Below are 20,437 nucleotides of genomic sequence, written 5' to 3' on the forward strand. Positions count from 1 at the left end.
TGCCACAAGTTGTGGATTGTCCACTTGCCACATCACCTGCCACGTCACCTGCCACGTCACCTGCCACAAATTGTGGATTGTCCACTTGCCACGTCACTTGCCACATCACCTGCCACGTCACTTGCCACGAGATGTGGATTGTCCACTTTCCACGTCATCTGCCATGCCACCTGCCACAAGCTGTGGATTGTCCACTTGCCACGTCACCAGCCACATCACCTGCCACAAGTTGTGGATTGTCTACTTGCCGCGTCACTTGCCACATCACCTGCCACGTCACTTGCCACGTCACCTGCCACAAGTTGTGGATTGTTCACTTGCCACGTCACCTGCCACGTCACCTGCCACAAGTTGTGGATTGTCTACTTGCCGCGTCACTTGCCACATCACCTGCCACGTCACTTGCCACGTCACCTGCCATAAGTTGTGGATTGTTCACTTGCCACGTCACCTGCCATGTCACCTGCCACAAGTTGTGGATTGTCCACTTGCCACGTCACTTGCCACAAGCTGTGGATTGTCCACTTGCCACATCACTTGCCACGTCACCTGCCACGTCACTTGCCATGTCACCTGCCACGTCACCTGCCACAAGTTTTGGATTGTCCACTTGCCACGTCACTTGCCACGTCAGCTGCCACGTCACTTGCCACGAGATGTGGATTGTCCACTTTCCACGTCATCTGCCATGCCACCTGCCACAAGCTGTGGATTGTCCACTTGACACGTCACCAGCCACATCACCTGCCACAAGTTGTGGATTGTCCACTTGCCACGTGACTTGCCACATCACCTGCCACGTCACTTGCCACATCACCTGCCACAAGTTGTGGATTGTCCACTTGCCACGTGACTTGCCACATCACCTGCCACGTCACTTGCCACATCACCTGCCACAAGTTGTGGATTGTCCACTTGCCACGTCACTTGCCACAAGCTGTGGATTGTCCACTTGCCACATCACTTGCCACGTCACCTGCCACGTCACTTGCCACGTCACCTGCCACAAGTTTTGGATTGTCCACTTGCCACGTCAGCTGCCACGTCACTTGCCACATCACCTGCCACGTCACCTGCCACAAGTTGTGGATTGTCCACTTGCCACGTCACTTGCCACATCACCTGCCACGTCACTTGCCACGAGATGTGGATTGTCCACTTGCCATGTCACTTGCCACGTCACCTGCCACGTCACTTGCCACGTCAGCTGCCACGTCACTTGCCACAAGTTGTGGATTGTCCACTTGCCACATCACTTGCCACCTGCCATGTCACTTGCCACAAGTTGTGGATTGTCCACTTGCCACGTCACTTGCCACAAGTTGTGGATTGTCCACTTGCAATTGCAATTGTTTAAAATATTTTTCTAATGGTTTTTCATCATTTGCAATCATTTTTGAGATTTTTAATGTAAAAAAAAGGTCACCTTTAAAAACGCATATAAACGCAAACGCGGCTAAACGCGGTAGCGGCGTTTTGCCGCGTTTTACCGCGTTTTGCCGCGTTTTGCGTCTGAAACGCAGAAATTTTTGTTTCTGAACGCATTTTTTTGCTTCTGGAAAAACGAGATTAAACGCAACTGCATATAAACGGAAAAAAACGAGACTGTGTGCATGGACACATAGGATAACATTGAATGAGTTCAGGTGCAGTTGAAAAAACTGTCCAACTGCATCTGAACGCGCGTTTAACTGCGTCTCGTGTGCATGAGGCTTAAGAAATAAGGTATGAGCTGCATATATTTAAATGAAAAACACATACAGCAGTGGCCACTTAATAGAGTACAACTCTGCATTTATTACAAAATCTATTTTGACAGACACGCTCAGAACACTCTTCCGAGAGGGGTGGTGCAAGTAGGGATGACGTCAGCCAACATCAATTTTTTGGGTCGCATGCATCAGGGACCCCCAAATCGTGATGCATTGATGCAGCGATTAATTTCAGCGCCCCTAGGATATAGCAGGATCTGGAGCCAGAACCAGCAATTATTCAAGCTGGGAGCAAAATTTTTACAGGATCAAGGATGGGAGCTCTGTGAGAGACGCCCGCTCACATGCTGCTCTTGGCCGCGCACTGCCCTCCCTGTAATTTATTGCACGAGTCACTTTTAGTGGATGGAGAGTGAAGTAATGGTCAATAGGTTGAAAGAGATCTGCTTCTATTTATGATGTACACATGAACTTTCTTTGATGTTTAAATATTTATTTATTAGTTATTTTGCATGTGTCACTTTAACTTTTTTTCATATCTTTGAAGTGTTTGTGTATTCTGACACAATTGTACAGTTAGGTCCATATATATATATTTGGACACAATTTTCATACTTTTGGCTCTGTATGCCACCAGAATAAAATAAAAACGAAAAGATCCAAATTAATTTGAAATGCAAACTTTCAGCTTTAATTCAGATTTTAAACATAAATATCAAGTACAAATTTTAGGAACTGCAACCTTTTAGTCCCCCCATTTTCAGGGGCTCAAATGTAATTGGACAAATGAATATAATCATTAAAAAAATGTTAATTTTTAATTTGTAGAGAATCCTTTACTGGCAATGACTGCCTGAAGTCTGTAACCCATGGACATTACCAAAGACTGAGTTTCGTCCTTTCTGATGCTTTGCCAGGTGTCTTCAGTTGTTCTGTTTGTTGGTCTTTCTGCTTTTAGTTTTGCCTTCGGAAAGTGCATGCTCAATTGGTTTGAGAGCAGGTGTGACTCGGCCATTGCACAATATTCTACTTCTTTTCCTTCAAAAACTCCCAGGTTGCTTCGCTGCATTTGGCTAAATCTGGGCTGACAGTATATCTCTAAACACTGCAGAATTCATCTGGCTGCTTCTGTCTTTCACATCGTCAATAAACACCAATGACCCAGTGCCACTGGAAGCCATGTATGGGCATGCCATCACACTGCCTCCACCATGTTTTACAGATGATGTTGTACACTTTGGATCATGAGCTGTTCCAAGCCTTCTCCACGCTTTTTTTTCTTCCTGTAATTCTGGTACAGATTAGTCTTTATTTGCATCCATTCAAAGAATGCTTTTCCAGAACTGGTCTGGTTTTTTTAGATGTTTTTTGGCAAAGTCTAATCTGGGTTTTCTATTCTTCAGGCTTATGAATAGTTTGCATCTTGTGGTGAACCCTCTGTATTTTCTCTTGTAAAGTCTTCTCTTGATTGTAAACTTTGACAATGATATGTCCACCTCCTGGAGAGTGTCCTCCACTTGTCTGGATGTTGTCAATGAGTTATTCTTTACCATAGAGAGGATCCTGTGATCACCCACCACTGTTGTCTTCCATGGACATCCAGGCCTTTTTATGTTGCTGAGCTCACCAGTGCATTCTTGTTTCCTCTGAATGTACCAAACTGATGATTTGACCACAATGTTGCTGCTATCTCTCTGATGGATTTGTTTCATTTTTGAAGCTTTACAATGGCTTGTTTCCCTTGCATGGACAACTCCTTTGAACACATGATGCTGGTTCACAGCAATAGATTCCAAATGCAAATACCACACTGAGAATCAACTCCACACCTTTTATCTGCCTAATTGATGAAGAACTAACGGAGTAGCCCACACTTGGTTATGAAACCGCTTTTGATTCAATTTTCCAATTACTTTTGGTCCCTTGAAAGAGGGGGATGGCTATTCTTAAGAGCTGTAATTCCTAAACCCTTACTCCAATTTGGATGTACATACCCTCCAATTAAACTTGTGAGTGTACACTTTCAGCCCATATCCATTATATAACTATAGCTTGAAAAAGTTTTGATAAATACCTGAAACAATTCTAATATTGTGCCTGTGTCCAAATATATATATGGATCTAACGGTAGTTTTTTTTTTTAAATTTGTTTGCATATTCAGACCTTCCTGTCTGTGCATGGACCACCAGCTAGGGTATGAGGTGGAAAGCAGCCAAACTGTTCTTTATATCGAAGAGAAGAGGGTAGTTCCAGTCTTTACCTGCAGGGCAGAAGCAAAGTAGTACTGAACATTTCACCTTTTATTCAAAGTTTATTGACAAATAAGGTTAATAGGGAGCAGGGACATAAGAAACATAGCAGAAAAAAAACAGTGCTAAATCTTTAAAGCACTGCTAGGTAAGTGACAAAAATATTTCACTAACCCGTGCCCTTATTACTTTTCACTCCCAAAAATATATATTTGGTAAAGGTTTTCTTAAAAATAATTTATATGTGTTTGTATGATTTATTTCTATTCAAAATTCACACTGTACATTTTTGTTTGTTTGAACAGGGACTAACTATTAAACCTTTGGTGCAATGGTTAAAAGTGAAGAGAAGTGAACACAGGGAAAAAAAACTCAATGAAAAGCTTCATGGTCGAGTAAGGACTACATTCTGTTAAATCTTTCTTTTGCAACATTTGTTTTAAGCCAAATTTGTCATGGTGTACTAATATTAGTTTCTTTGTACTACCTTTCACATAAATGAATTTAATGGCAGCAACAAATTTGAGTCCCGTGTCATTGATTGGAAAGCACAAACAATGGTGTTTTGAATGCAAGCTTTTTCATATGGAATTTGTCTGACAACATTTTTTTTTTATATACTTACTGAGGCTGCACTCACACCTCAGCATTTTGAATCACAGGCAGATTTGCCATGATTCTGCCCGTGATTTTAAAGTCCCGAGGTGTGAATGACAATATAAATGGCACCTAAAATTGCGGTGCAGTTCTGCCGTGATTGTCACACAATAAATCGCACTGCAATTGTGGCAACCCGTATTGTGTAAACATGTCACTCAAAAGTAGCTCCTGAACTGTTTTTGGCTGACAAGATTCACGTAATGAGGGTTGCAGCCATTGTAGTGTGATATATCGTGCGACAATTGTGGAAGAACCGCACCCGGATTTTAGGTGCCATTGAAATTGCTTCACAAATGTGCATTCTGCAATTTGTCATTCATACCTTGGCATTTTAAAAACATGGGCAGAATCGTGGCAAAACTGCCCGTGATTCAAAACGCTGAGGTGTGAATGCGGTCTAGCATGCTTGCAGATTATGCTTTGACTTGTTTTTTGGTAGTGAGCTATGTTGTAAGTCTCCAAAACCCTATCACATAAATATTTATATAGCTTAGTAATTCTGAAATTTTTCGGCCTGATGTTTTACTAGGCTATTACAAAGATGCTTTTTCATATCCATACCTCCCAACATTACGAGATGGGAATGAGGGACACCTGCTAACAAATGTATGTAGGCATAGGACACACCCCTTAAAGGAGAATTAACCCCAACATTTTTTTTACCACTGCTATTCCTTTATACTGGCTTTTAACCTCCCTGGTGGTATGATTATTTCAGATTTTAGGTGCTGAAAGCGGTACCATTATTTTGCATGGAAATTTGGTGTTTTATATTGTAAAATTAGGAGTAACTCACTTAAATCTGTCCAAACCAGAGTCTAGTAGACATCCCGGGTATTATAAACTTTGAAAAATGAAATCATAAATTATAATATACTAAATAACTATAAATAATTATACCAAATAAAAATATAACAATAATAAAAAATATTCAATAATGTAATCAAATCAAAAACACTGAAATTTGCTCAGTTGCAGAATTGTCACTGTCATTAATTTTCAGTGTTTGATGACGGATCTCTCCACAAATCGCTCAATTCTGCTAGTGATTCTAATTTATTATCGTTGTTTTCTAGCTGGTCTAAAACCATTTTTGATGTAAAGGGACCGTTTTGGTTGCTATGGACAATCTCCAGTTTCCAGGCATAAAGAACAGTTTTTATATTATAAAACTGCATGCAGGACACTGGTTAGAACACTAGGTACAAAGGGGTTGTGAAATAATTACATACAGTAATGTAATCTGTAAGATTACATTATACTGTATGTAATGTCTGTGTTTCACTTTTTGAATTTGGCACCGTTCTCCATCCCAGTGCGTCGCAATGTTCGCAGGGAAAGGAGCTCGGCTCCGTGATAGATCGAGCGGAGGACGGCTCGCTCGTACAGCGGGGGGACATCGCTTGATCCAGGGGACAAGGTAAGTAAGCTCTCCCTGGATCAGCAATGCAGTCCTGAGTCTGGCTCGGGGTTACTGCAAATGGTACAAAATTTTCACCCCAAGCCAGACTCGGGAAAACCGCCAGGGGGGTTAAAATGTACAAATGCAGCAAATTAGAAATTGGATGAAAGGTTTAGCTCTGGGAAACACATTTTAAAAGATAAAAAGTGCATTTTATATACAACTATATGGATCAGACCAAAATGAGGGACAAATGAGGAGGAATGAGGGACAGAGGGACATTGCTCCAAATCAATGACAGTCCCTCGAAATCAGGGACATTTGGGAGCTATGCATGTCTGGAGATTAAACATATGGCACATTTCCTCCAGATGTAAAATATGCCACATTACCCTTTGTAATGATTTTAAAGTGAATAACTTTGTACCTATTTGGACCACTTATGTATATTATACAGTATCACCTGTTCTCAAGAGAGAATAAATTCAGTTCAGCTAATCCTTCCTAGCAGCTGAGGTCCTCCATATGACTCTCATCAGTCTGGTTGTCCTTCTCTGCATTTTCTCCAGTTCCCCATAGTCTGGTATTCAAAACTGAAATGCATATTCCAGATGAGGTCTTTGTACTGAGGCAAAACAATGCCTCTTACTTTGGAGTCCATATCTTTTTAATAATAAAAGTATTTTGCCTGTTTTAGAAACTGCAGCCTAGCATTGAATGCTATTAGTAAGTGTGTGATCTACCAGAACACCCAAATCCTTCTTGATCACTGACTCCCCCAGTTGTACTCCTCCTAGGATGTATGATGCATGCATATTTTTATTCCCTACTGTAAATGCATAGCCACCAAATCAAACAGTGCATTAATGTCTGCTTTTAAGTTGTGGACATCTTGTAAGGATGTTATTCCACTATGGAGCTTGGCGTCATCTGCAATTACAGAAATAGTACTATTAATCCAAAACGCCTTATGATTTATAAATGAGTTACAGAGGAAAGCTTTTTTGGACATACTTTTTCATTTGATGAGGCAGAGCTGTTCCAGACTGTGGAAAGATCCTGACAGTGTTGTCAGGATCCACCTGGTTGATTGATTGAGAGCTGGAGCCAGCTCTCAGCGCTAAGTCACTCCTGCCCTGTCCCCAGCTCAGTGCTCCAGTAAGCAATGGAGGAGCAGAGCAGAAAGCGGGAACTAACAGTCACTGCTCTCGGCTCCAAGCAGACCAGCAATCAGTGGTCATCTGTTCGCTCAGTTCGTAGCCTTAAAACCAAGCCAACATGGGACAGTTGCAGCATCACACTGAGTGAGTATGGATGGTTTTTTTTTCATAACCCCTACTTCTACTTTCACCAACCAAATGTAACCAGTGATTTATAAATATATGTACATGAACGGTGTTAAAAAGAAGATATGATACATTTTGTAAATGCATATTTGTCTGTATTTCTAAAGGCGTTTGATCACATTTGCTCTGCAATTGAAGATGTCTCTGGACAAATCGGGCACAATTACATGAGGGAAAAGTAAGTAACAAGAATTGGTTAAAGTGTATGAAAACCTAAAAACAGACATGTATCATTGCAGTTTATCAATTATTTGATGTAGTGGCTGCATTGATTTCTTTTTTTCCCCCCACTTGTTTTCAGCTCGTGATCTTCCCGTACTTTCTATCCTAATACAGTATGCTTACTCACTATGCTATATCTATAGAGGAGCAGCATTGTCACCCTAAGACAGAATGTGTAAGGACTGTAGAACAACACCCTATTCCTTAAATTTATATAATGGGGCAGGTGGTGTTTGTAGTTCACAGTAGGCGACTGGGCAGGGTTGATAAGACTTTGTGAAATAAAATCACCCAAGCAAAAGAATGTCACCAGCACTCCAAGGATCTCCAGCTCGAGTCCAGGGCTTTATTCAGTGATCACATTGTTACAGCAGATTGTAATCTGCTCAGTGGTGGTCCTTGCATTGTGGGCGCATGGGCACCCCCCCCCCCCCCCCGACACCTCAGCCACCCTCACTATTCATGAGGCCCCAGCCCCTTTCAGGACACCGGAAACATGAAATACTATGGCGGGGATAGGGGAGGGTGTGTATTTTGAAGCACGTGATTAGAGCCAGAGGCTCTAATAGGCTTCAAAATAGGGTTGGCTTGGGGCACAGAGCTCTGTATCCCAATCCCACCCTGTTGTGTGGCATAGCAAATTCATTTTCACTATTTTCACACAAATTTTCCTACCTGCCAATCAGCAGGCAGGTAAGTGAGCCAAGTGGACACAGGAGCCGCAGCCGCTGATTTCCGCCGAGGAGGAGTGCTGCAGCTTCCCGCCATAGAGGAGAACTGGCCATGAGGAGAGCTGCTGAGGAGGAGAGCCCTGTCACACCAGTAGAGGAGCCGGGCCTCGCCACATGAGTGGTAAGTGCTGCTGGACCGGCCGGGCCGGGGGGGGGGGGGGTAACTGCACAGTGGCTGCATTGGCACAATGGCTGCATTTTATGGGCATAGTGAGGCTGCAATTGATGGAGGGGGTTCAGTATTTTTCGGTTTGTTTGCACCCCCCTCCTCCCCCCCCCCCACAAATTTTGAGCACCAGCCGCCACTGAATCTGCTGAAAAATGCTTTGGACTCATTCTGGAGATCCTTTGTGTGCTGGCGACATTCTCTTGCTCTGATTAGACACGGTTCCAGCCGGTGGATGCTTTAGCACCCATTTAAATGCATGGCCATTTCTATAGGAACATGTATGTTGGGAATAGTGCGATTAAATTGCAGAGTGCGCAGAAACTTGTAAGCTCAATAGATATGAGTTTTTTAGATTTATCAGTTCCTTTTTTTGCACTTGTTGAACAGCTGTAACAAAATGCTTTCAATTGTATATTTAAAATAAAAATGAAGCAAATAAGATAAATGTATTGATAGGATTTACATATATGTCCATTCACGCCAACTACTAGTGGCCCTTTAATTTGGCTTTAATGCTTGGGATGCAGAGCAGCTTTTCTGATCCTGTGTTCACCGTGATTTACTTTCACAATGATCTCATGATCAGGAGCTTCTTGCACCAGTTCTTGTTCAGAAGCAGTGAGCACGCTCTCAAAACACTGCATGGATGCATATGTGTGGTGGCTGGGTGTGTTACAGTGCACTCTTCCTGCTGCTGCATATATGCATTAAGTTGTCAAGAAAAGGTTAATATCAAAACTGCTTATCTGCTGTCAGTTCAGATTATGACTGCTATTATTTTTTACTTCTTTTTTTACATTTAGTCACTAGTAGCAGTTGTAAAATTTAAATATGTATTTCTAATTCTTTCTCCAATATCCTATTTTCAATACGTCTTTACAAAGAAAATTATAAGGTTGTAAAAACATAACATTGGCTATAGTTAACAGTGGCTTGCCATCAAAGGAAATAAGACAATATCAGTAATAATGTAATAATCCCACACTCCAAAGACATGCAGGTAGTTTAATTGGCTTCTGTCCAAAATAGACCCTAGTATATGAATGGGGATCTTGGATTGTGTGCTCCTTGAGGGTAGGGACCAATGTGATTGTGAAATGTAAAAGGATAGGGACAATTGTAGACACTCACTCAGGTTGAACTGGATAGACTGGTGTCTTTATTCAACCTTACTAACTATGCAAATTAAAATGTGCTCAAGTGTACCAGTGAGTCCAAGGGATCCAATCACTATCTATCTTTGCCAAGTGACCCTGGCTGGAGGCACTATGGAGATTACCTCAGCTTTAGACAGATGTTCTCCAATAGTGTACTATTACTAGTCTAGTGGCCAGTAATATGTGAATGAGGAGGTGTTGGAAATCAGATAAAATATTATCAATGCCAATATATAGGAGGGCTAGTTTAGGCTTGAGAGTTAGGGGCACCTAGATGATTTCTGAAACTAAATGAGAGATGCCCTCTCAGAAAGTTGCTATCTTGATGCATTTCCAGAGGAGTTGAAATAAGTTCCCTGCTTCACCACAGATGTGATGCCGTCAGGTCTATTTTATGCAAAAAAGTGGGTGTAATATACCAGCACAGGTTAATCTTAAAGGTAAATTCCTAGAAGTTGGCCTTGAAAGGAGCATAAAGAGCCACCATCCACTGGCAATCAGTAAAGGAACAACCTAATTTAACCTTCTGCTTCTGGTAGGAGGGTGGTGTCACAAATGTCATGTCCACCCCAGACACTATAGCTAGCTACTGTGTGCTTCACCTATAGCAGCCCCCTTTCCCTTAAGACAAGCAGGCCTACCAGTACTTGGTTGCCCCCAGGACTTATACACAATGCTATAGTGCCTGTCCACCACACAAGGGCATACTTGAACAGAGCAAACAGACTACTTGCAGTTTAGCACATAGATATCATGATTCTATGACAGTCCAGGTAAAAGGCAGGCTGAGTTCAAGGAATAGTCCAATATCCAATCCAGATCATACACAGGAAAATCCAACAGCAAAGCAGGGCAGACAAATGGGAGCCTTGATCCGGAACAATGCAGGTAACTCTGTCTCTATCACAAGCAAGGGTTAGAGTATTCTGTTTGCTTTTTTTTTTCTTTATTTATATTTTCCAATAATTTTTAATACAAACAAGAGAAGAAAAAGAAACAAGAGAACAACTGTACCATAAATATTAAATATTAAATACTTTTCCCATTTCCCCCCCTTTCTCCCCTCACTCAACCCATGCCACTCCTGATCCTCCTGCCCACCAACCATATTTTGTGGGCGGGAGAGCGGGGAGTCTCCCCCCTCCTCCCCTCCTACAGTCCTATTACCTCACTGTAATTCTTCGTCAACTTGAATACCTTCCATCTCTCCCATTCTTCTGAGACCCTCTACTTCCCCTCTCCTCATATACTCTAGGTCCTTCCATTTGATATATTTCATCTACTTTTTCTAGCCACTCTCTTACTTTGAGCACTTCTATTTCCTTCCACTTTTTTGGGATCAGGCTCTTTGCCACGTTTATCAGGCAACTTATGAGGGAGTTTCTGTACTCTTTTATTGGAGTATCTATACCATGGAAAAGACATGTCCAGGGATTTTCTGGTATCTGGGTTTTAGTTATTACTTTAATATATCTTAGTATTTCTCTCCAGAACTCTTTAATCCCTGGACAGTTCCACCATATGTGTGCCATATTCCCCAGTTGTCCACAACACCTCCAGCATTTCCCAGATTGTCCCTCTTGGTATTTTGCCACTATATCTGGTGTCCTATACCATCTAACTAAGCATTTGTAGTTTGTTTCTATCCGCCTAATATTTTTCGTGGTTCCATGTACCAGCTTCAATATTTTTTCTATATTCTGTTTCTCTCCCCGTGGTCCTATTTCTTCTTCCCATTTTTTATGTATGTTGGTACCTCTACCTCCCCTTCCCGTCCTAGTATCTTATATACCTGGGCAATACCTGCCTGTGATGTTTTTACCTCACACATTCGCTTGAAGACTGTTAATTTTTCTCCATCTCTTAGCGGTTGTGGTAACACTGAGACAAAATGTCTGAACTAGAGGTACCACCATCCATTTAAGTCTGTCCAATATTTTTCTTTCTGTAATGTTTCTAGTGTTTTTATTTTCCCCTCTTTTATTATGTGCCTCAATTGAATATTTTCTTTTTTTATCCACTTCCCTCCCATAGTGCTTTTACCTGGTGAAAAAAAATCGTTATCTTTTACGTACATTAATGGGGAATTACATTTCCATTTGTTGTGTTTGTGTACTCCCTCCCAAACTCTAAACACATTTTTTGTAAGTGTAAGTGTTGTCCTCCCTAGTGATCCATATTTTGGTGGTGTTCAAATTTCCTTTCCTAAGTTTGTTCCTGACAAACAGTGCTCTATCTTTACCCATCTTTTTTTACTATCTAATTTTGTCCATTCTACTACCCGTGTTAATACTACTGCTTCATAATATTTTTTAAAATCCGGTACATTTAATCCTCCCTGATCTTTTTCCAATTGCAAGATCTTTAAGGATATTCTGGGTTTCTTATTTTTCCAGATGAGCTTAGTGGTTAAAGACTTGATGATTCCAAAATACACCGGAGGGATATAAATCGGGAGCATCTGGAATTTGCTAAATATTTTGGGCTGTATAATCATTTTTAGGGCATTAATCTTTCCCATCCAGGACAGGGGTTTTGTTACAATTCTCCTTATTTCTTCTCTTAACTCCTCCAGAAGAGGGATATAGTTGACTTGATAGATTTTCTCCATTGATGATGTCAGTTTTATCCCTAAATATTTGATTTCCTTCTTCCATAAAAAGGGAAATTCCTTCTGAATACTCTGCACTTCTTTTTGATTAACATTTACATGTAAAACTTCTGACTTCTTTGGATTGATTTTAAAGTTGGATAACTCCCCGTACTGTTCAATGGCCTTTACCAGGTTTGGCATGGAAATTCAGGGATTAGACACATAAAACAGAACATCGTCCACCAGCGCTGCTACCTTATGCATCTCCTCCCCTATCTCTACCCCTACTATATTGGGATTTTCCCTTGCTGTCTCCAAGAATGGTTCCAATGCCAGCACAAACAATGACGGATACCCCTGTCTAGTCCCATCGTACATCCTAAAAGGGAGGGATAGTATTCCATTAACTCTTACCGCTGCCATTGGGCCATTATAGAGCACTTTTATCCAACTCAAAATTCTAGGGCCAAACCCCATTCCCTCCAAGGTACCTATCATGAATCTCCAGTGCCGAAAAGGCTTTCGATCGATAAGAGTAGACTGGGGACCCTGCTCTCCCGCATTTTCTGGAGCAGCAATAGTGTCCTCACACCGTTATCTTTTCCTTCCCGCCCCACCACAAAACTGGATGTACCAGATAATAACTATCTGGTACATCCAGTGTACCAGATGTACCAGATAATCTGGATTAGGGATGAGCCGAACACCCCCCTGTTCGGTTCGCACCAGAACCTGCGAACAGACCTAAACTTCGTGTGAACTTTAGAACCCTATTAAAGTCTATGGGACTCGAACGTTCACAATCTAAAGTGCTCATTTTAAAGGGTAATATGCAAGTTACTGTCCTAAAAAGTGTTTGGGGACCCGGGTCCTGCCCCAGGGGACATGGATCAATGCAAAAAAAAGTTTTAAAAACGGACGTTTTTTCAGGAGCAGTGATTTTAATAATGATTAAAGTGAAACAATAAAAGTGTAATATTCCTTTAAATTTCGTAGCTGGGGGGTATCTATAGTATGCCTGTGAAGGGGCGCATGTTTCTGGTGCTTAGAACTGTCGCTGCACAAAGTGTCATTTGTGCAGGAAAAAAAGTCTTTTAAAATCACTTGCGGCTAAATTGTCGGGTCTCCGTAATACAGAGAACACTCAATGAGTGTTCTCTGTATTAGCCGACAATTCATTCATTCATTGATTAAAAAAAAAAAAAAAAAAAAAAAAAAGCGTGGGGTTCCCCTAAATTCAATTACCAGGCCCTTCAGGTCTGACATGGATATTAAGGGGAACCCTGTGTCAAATTAAAAAAAAAATTGACGTGGGGGTCCCCCCAAATATCCATACCAGACCCTTCAGGTCTGATATGGATATTAAGGGGAAGCCCGCATCAAATTAAAAAAAAAAATTGACGTGGGGGTCCCCCTAAAAATCCATATCAGACCCTTTATCCGAGCACGCAACCTGGCAGGCCGCAGGAAAAGAGGGGGGGACGAGAGAGCGGCCCCGCCTCCCTCCTGAACCGTACCAGGCCACATACCCTCAACATTGGGAGGATGCTTTGGGGGTCTGTGACCCCTCAAAGCAACTTGTCCCCATGTTGATAAGGACAAGGGCCTCATCCTCACAACCCTGGCCGTTGGTTGTGAGGGTCTGCGGGCGGGGGGCTTATCAGAATCTGAAAGCCCCCTTTAACAAGGGGACCCCCAGATCCCCCCCCCCCTGTTTGAAATGGTAAGGGGGTACAAAAGTACCCCTACCATTTCACAAAGAAAGTGTAAAAATGGTTAAATAAGACAAACACACTTTTGAAAAATTCCTTTATTAAAAATGAAAAAAAAAAAAAAAAAAAGATTCCAGCGGTGCTAATCCACTCTTGCTATCCAGCGACGGATCTCCGGGGTCCAGCGATGGATGATCATATCCAGCGACGGGGGAATCTCTCAGTCCAGCGCTGTCCATGCATCCTTCTTCTGTCTCCTCTCCGGAGACACTGCAGAGAGCACAGCGCTGACGTTTCTTATATTGGGAGGGCGGGGCCACCCGTCACCTGACCCCGCCCCTCTGACGCTGGAGAGGGAAGCCAGGGGTTCCCCAGTGACGTGTGGGTGACCCCGCCCCCTCTGATGTAACGCAGGTTTCCGTTACATCAGAGCGGGCGGGGTCACCCACACGTCACTGGGGAACCCCTGGCTTCCCTCTCCAGCGTCAGAGGGGGCGGGGTCAGGTGACGGGTGGCCCCGCCCTCCCAATATAAGAAACGTCAGCGCTGTGCTCTCTGCAGTGTCTCCGGAGAGGAGACAGAAGAAGGATGTATGGACAGCGCTGGACTGAGAGATCCCCCGTCGCTGGATATGATCATCCATCGCTGGACCCGGAGATCTGTCGCTGGATAGCAAGAGTGGATTAGCACCGCTGGAATCTTTTTTTTTTTTTTTTTTTCATTTTTAATAAAGGAATTTTTCAAAAGTGTGTTTGTCTTATTTAACCATTTTGACACTTTCTTTGTGAAATGGTAGGGGTACTTTTGTACCCCCTTACCATTTCAAACAGGGGGGGGGCCGGGATCTGGGGGTCCCCTTGTTAAAGGGGGCTTCCAGATTCTGATAAGCCCCCCGCCCGCAGACCCTCACAACCAACGGCCAGGGTTGTGAGGATGAGGCCCTTGTCCTTATCAACATGGGGACAAGGTGCTTTGAGGGGTCACAGACCCCCAAAGCATCCTCCCAATGTTGAGGGTATGTGGCCTGGTACGGTTCAGGAGGGAGGGGGGGCCGCTCTCTCGTCCCCCCCTCTTTTCCTGCGGCCTGCCAGGTTGCGTGCTCGGATAAAGGGTCTGATATGGATTTTTAGGGGGACCCCCACGTCAATTTTTTTTTAAATTTGATGCGGGGTTCCCCTTAATATCCATATCAGACCTGAAGGGTCTGGTATGGATATTTGGGGGGACCCCACGTCAATTTTTTTTTAAATTTGACACGGGGTTCCCCTTAATATCCATGTCAGACCTGAAGGGCCTGGTAATTGAATTTAGGGGAACCCCCACGCTTTTTTTTTTTTTTTTAATCAATGAATGAATGAATTGTCGGCTAATACAGAGAACACTCATTGAGTGTTCTCTGTATTACGGAGACCCGACAATTTAGCCGCAAGTGATTTTAAAGGACTTTTTTTCCTGCAGCGACAGTTCTAAGCACCAGAAACATGCGCCCCTTCACAGGCATACTATAGATACCCCCCAGCTACGAAATTTAAAGGAATATTACACTTTTATTGTTTCACTTTAATCATTATTAAAATCACTGCTCCTGAAAAAACGGCCGTTTTTAAAACTTTTTTTTGCATTAATCCATGTCCCCTGGGGCAGGACCCGGGTCCCCAAACACTTTTTAGGACAGTAATCTGCATATTACCCTTTAAAATGAGCACTTTAGATTTCTCCCATAGACTTGTACAGGGTGTTCCGGCTTTTCGAATTTGCTGCGAACAGCCCAAATTGTTCACTGTTCGCTGAACAGGCGAACAGGCAATGTTCGAGTAGAACATGAGTTCGACTCGAACTCGAAGCTCATCCCTAATCTGGATGTACCAGACTTGGCATCAACTTTTTTATTCTGGAAGCTAGTGCTTTCGCAAACAATTTTACATCTGTGTTCAATAATGAGATCGGTCTATAGCTTGAACATATTGTATTCTCTTTCCCCTCTTTCAATACCGTGGTAACTGTAGCTGTAGAGGCTTCTTTACTCAGTCCGTATTTAATACCTAATCCGTTATAGTACGTGCATAGTTTTGGAGCTAGTATTTCCCCGAACATTTTTAGATATTCTATTATAAAACCATCAGGACCAGGGCTTTTCCCTCCCATGGTCTTTTTTATTACCTGGTTTATTTCTTGAACTGATAATGGGTTCTGCAGTTTCTGCGCTAATTCCTCCGGTAATCTAGGAACATTTGCTTGAAGTACATATTCTTTGATTTTTTTTTCCCTTCTGATAGCCTCTTGTTGTCCTGTCTCTCTCGTCTTTACCGAATATAGTTGCTCGTAGTACTCAGTACTTTAGTACCTAAAAACTTCTGCTATGCCCTTAGTATTATATAACGGCTCTACATTTTTATTTAATATTTTCTCAATATAATTGATAGATCTTTTTTTCCTTAATATCCTAGCTAAAACCTTGCTATTTTTATTCCCCCATTGATATCTCTCTTTTGCAATCCTGTTATAAGTCTTCCTTATTTCTTGTTCCATTAATTCCCCTAGCTCCTCTCTTTTGGTAACCAATATATGCAGTATATCCGGGTCCTGTCCCCTTTCCTTACTGTTCTCTTTTTTATGGGTTTGTTCTAATCTATAGATTTCCTCTCTTAGCCCTCTACTCTTATTGTTCCTTTCTCTCTTTCTCTTTGCCCCTAAGAAAATATACATCCCTCTTATATAGATCTTATGGGCCTCCCGTATGGTATTCTCTGTATTCTCTCCACTTTCATTGGTGGCCAAGAAGAACTCCAACTCCTTTCTTATTATTTTCTCTCCTTTCTCATCTAATAATTCCTTACTGAGTTTCCAAAAAAATTGAGGTTCTGCAACCCGGGAATTTTGATTTTCATACACTTTGGAGCATGGTCTGACAGAGTTCTAATTCCTATATTTGTAGATATCACCTCACCTAGTACCCGATGTTCCACTAGCCAGTAATCGATCCTAGTGTACGTCCCGTGCACAGGGGAATAGAACGAAAAGTCTCGCGCCCTCGGGTGCTGAATTCTCCACACATCGATCAGCTGAAACTGATACAGCCGGTGCTTTATTACTCTCAACTGTACATTCCCTATCTCCTGCGCACGGGACGTACTACCTAGGTCCGGGTTCATACAAAATCTCAATATTAAATCTCTAGCTATAATCACCCTCCCACTCTTACACTCCCACAGTCTTTCTAGTGTTTCTTTCAGGAAAACTGTTGGACCTCTATTGGGACAATATATATTAACTAAAATATAATCTACTCCCCATAGTTTCCCCTTTAAAAATTTGGAATCTTCCCTCCCAGTCCCCTAGCCTGTCTTCCACAGTAAAGCGTACCTCCTGTCCTATACCAATGGCCACACCATTTGAGTAACTTGACATTAAATCGGCGTAAAACCACACTGGGTACTTTGGGGAATATATTCAAACTTTGTTTTCATAGGATAAATGAGTTTCCAGCAAGAACACAATACCTACTCCATACTGTTCGATACCTTTCAGGACTTTAAACCGTTTTGCTGGTATATTTAGGCCTCTAACATTATATGTCAAATAATTAACTATAGACATAATTTATAATCAAACTGAAAATCCTGCTTAGCAAGGTTCTAGGCTACAGATTCTTTTTTTCCCCCACCCCTCCTCACCCCCTCCCCCACCCCCCCAGGCCCTTCTACGGCCATTGTGTCATCATCTAGAATATAACCCCATCCTAGTGTGTGCACCTCACCCCTTGAGGTGAAGCCCCAATCCCGGCCCTCTGTGTCCCGCCCCCCCCAAGACCAAATGGTCAGGGGGGGCAGGAATGGGAATTCTGGAGAGGACTACCCCCACTCCTACCCATCCCCCACCTTTTTATTCATATTTAACATCTCGGACAACGTTTCTTTACGTACCCAATACCCCCTGTCCCAGTCCCAATCTCCCTTTGTTCTTATATTATACTCTCTGCCATCATCCTTCTTCACTGGGTCTTTCTTCTCTCTCTTATCTCCCAGGAATACTTGGAACTGGAATCTGTAATTTTCTACAGAAATCCTGTACTTCCTCCAGGAATTTTAATCTCACTGTCTTTCCCACCCTATGCACTATTAGTGCTGCTGGGAATCCCCAACTATATTTAATATTAGACTCCTTAAATGTTCCAGCAAAGGTTTAAGCTGTCTTCTTCTTGTTAATATTTCAGTCGATAGATCCGTGAACACTTGAAGAGTCAATTGGTCATAATGCAGAGGAAGTCTCCCTCTGAGATTGCTCCATATTCTCCCTTTATCTGTGTACTGATGAAATTTAACGAGAACATCTCGGGGGACTTCCTCCTTCATTCCGGGTGGTTTCCTTATTCGGTGCACTCTGTCAATCTTTAGCTCCTCTCCCTCTCCTCACCCCAATAAGGGGTTAAATATTATCTTCATTTTTTCCTCTAAATTTTCCTCTGTTTTGTTCTGGTAGAGCTCTTGTCCTTAAATTTTGACGTCTGTTTTGATTTTCTTGCTCTTCCATTTTATAGAGGCAATTCCTCTGATTTATTTGCAGTTCTTTCAGTTGTATTTTTAATTCTATGATCTCTTGTGCTTGTTTCTCAGTTTTCTCCTCTGCCTCCTCTACTCTCCTCAACAGGTGGCCCAAGTCCATCCAGACATTTGTGATCTCACTTTTTATCAGATTTTCCATCCTCTCAAACATTGCCATCATCTCTATTTTTGTAGGCATTTGAGCTATACTTCTCTGATCTTCCCCTTCAATAGCCTCTATTTCTTTCTCTATTTCCATACCTTCTCGTGTTTTATCTCCTTGGGCCCCCTTTAGCTTGACCATCTCTTTCTTGGCGCTTTTTGTTGTCTGAGAAGTTTTTTTTTCCATACCTGAGCTTTTATGGTTCCCCTGTGTAGTTGTTAAATATTTCTGTATCGAACTCGCGTTTTACACTTGTATTTAAACTCTCCCTTGGAGTTTTGGGTTCTGTCGTTTTTTGAGATCTTCCCCTCATATTTAGCTTGTTCAACCTCTAATCTATTTATTCAAAGCCCATTACTACTTTGCCCTCAGGGACAAATATTTTATTCACTACTTTTTCCAAAGCTGGAGAGGGGGGTCTATTTCTCTATTACTGTCCATGCACCAATAGTTCATCCATCCTGCAATAGCCCGTTTAACTCTTAAAAACCTTTAGTGGTTATTTCTCATTAATCCTGTGGAAGACAATACCTCCACGACAGGGTCCTTTTAATTGAGGGGAAAGCTCTTACAGTTCAGAGCTTGCGCTTCACAGGATTTGGGTGAGATATCTTACTCACAATAAACGGCTATAGTTTACCCCCATTCATTATATATATAAATATATATATACATTTTAAGAAGGAGAGGAGAAGATTTTTTTTATTATTATTATTAATTTACACTTTTATCAAGCCAGTAAATCAGTAGGGCGATTGATAGCAAGATTGCACATAATACAGCCCTTTCAAGTAGATATAACTACTATACAGATCGGCCTGTTTCAAGGGTTACCTGTGAGGTGAGCAGACAGTTTTTCTTTATATTATTCAAAACCAGGTACCAAGCACCACCGGACGCCAAAAAATAGCCAAACAGCACAGAACAAGGAGACCATTTAAGCAGCCATAACTTTTAAACAGATCGACTAGACAGTTCATGAGGTTACTTGTATGGCAAGTAGGAAGGTTTCTTTATGTTATTCAAGCCCTAAACCAAACACAGCCAGGGGCCATTGATGACAGACCAGCACAAAGCAAAAAAAGTATTTTTAAGCAGCCATTGCTACTAACCAATTCAAGCAGATTTAGTAATTACCTGTGAGTAGAGTAGTAACATAATAGTTTTTTCTCTTAGCTGTTCCGACCATGAGCCAGGATCTCCACTGCTCCTCCTATGGGTCTGCTTCACTTGGATCTACAGCGCTCAGTAAGGGGGAATGAAAGCCCTGATTACTCCAGAGGGGATGGAGGAGGAGAGGAGAGGTGGTGGGAAGAGCATAGGCAACCTCTCCGAGCAATCTTCCTAGCTGCTATGAGACTTTACAGGGCTTGCTCTCACCTACCCCTGGTCGGTCCCCGGCATCTCTGATGTTACTCGAACCCTTGGTCGGTTAATCATCCCGCCGACATTCACCTTGGCCTTCTGGCTCATATAGTGTTGGGCGTGGGGTGGGTATCGGTGGGGGCCTCTGTATGCGGTCACCTAGCCCGGCGTTCCTCTCACTCCCGCCCGGCCTCGGCATTGGCTTTACCGCCACGGGTCACTGCCTCTCCGTGTACCCTCACAGGCACCGCCATCTGGCTCCTCCCCCAAACTTCCCGCATCACGTCATCACACTGTTCGGTTTGCTTTTAACAAGAGACTGACCATCAGTCCCCTTGCACTTGAACACAGACAGGGAGAATGCAACAGCCAACACCCGGATGCTGGAATGAGGAGCAGGAGCACTAAGTAATC

General features: G+C 42.5%; 1 protein-coding gene across 3 annotated transcripts in view; it reads left to right on the forward strand.

Annotated features, from left to right (window-relative positions):
* The window catches only part of SLC9A3 (solute carrier family 9 member A3), a 631,205-nt gene that overhangs the window by 471,148 nt on the left and 139,620 nt on the right, over positions 1-20,437 (forward strand). For all 3 annotated transcript variants that reach the window (XM_077491947.1, XM_077491948.1, XM_077491949.1), the window contains exons 8-9: positions 4,268-4,357; positions 7,478-7,548. In XM_077491947.1, the coding sequence (XP_077348073.1) occupies positions 4,268-4,357; positions 7,478-7,548 (161 nt within the window). The remainder of the gene's footprint in view (positions 1-4,267; positions 4,358-7,477; positions 7,549-20,437) is intronic.

The sequence above is a fragment of the Lithobates pipiens genome, unplaced genomic scaffold, assembly GCF_037356315.1.
Source record: "Lithobates pipiens isolate NorthernLeopardFrog02 unplaced genomic scaffold, aLitPip1_a1.2 Scaffold_19, whole genome shotgun sequence".
In the NCBI taxonomy this organism is placed as follows: domain Eukaryota; kingdom Metazoa; phylum Chordata; class Amphibia; order Anura; family Ranidae; genus Lithobates; species Lithobates pipiens.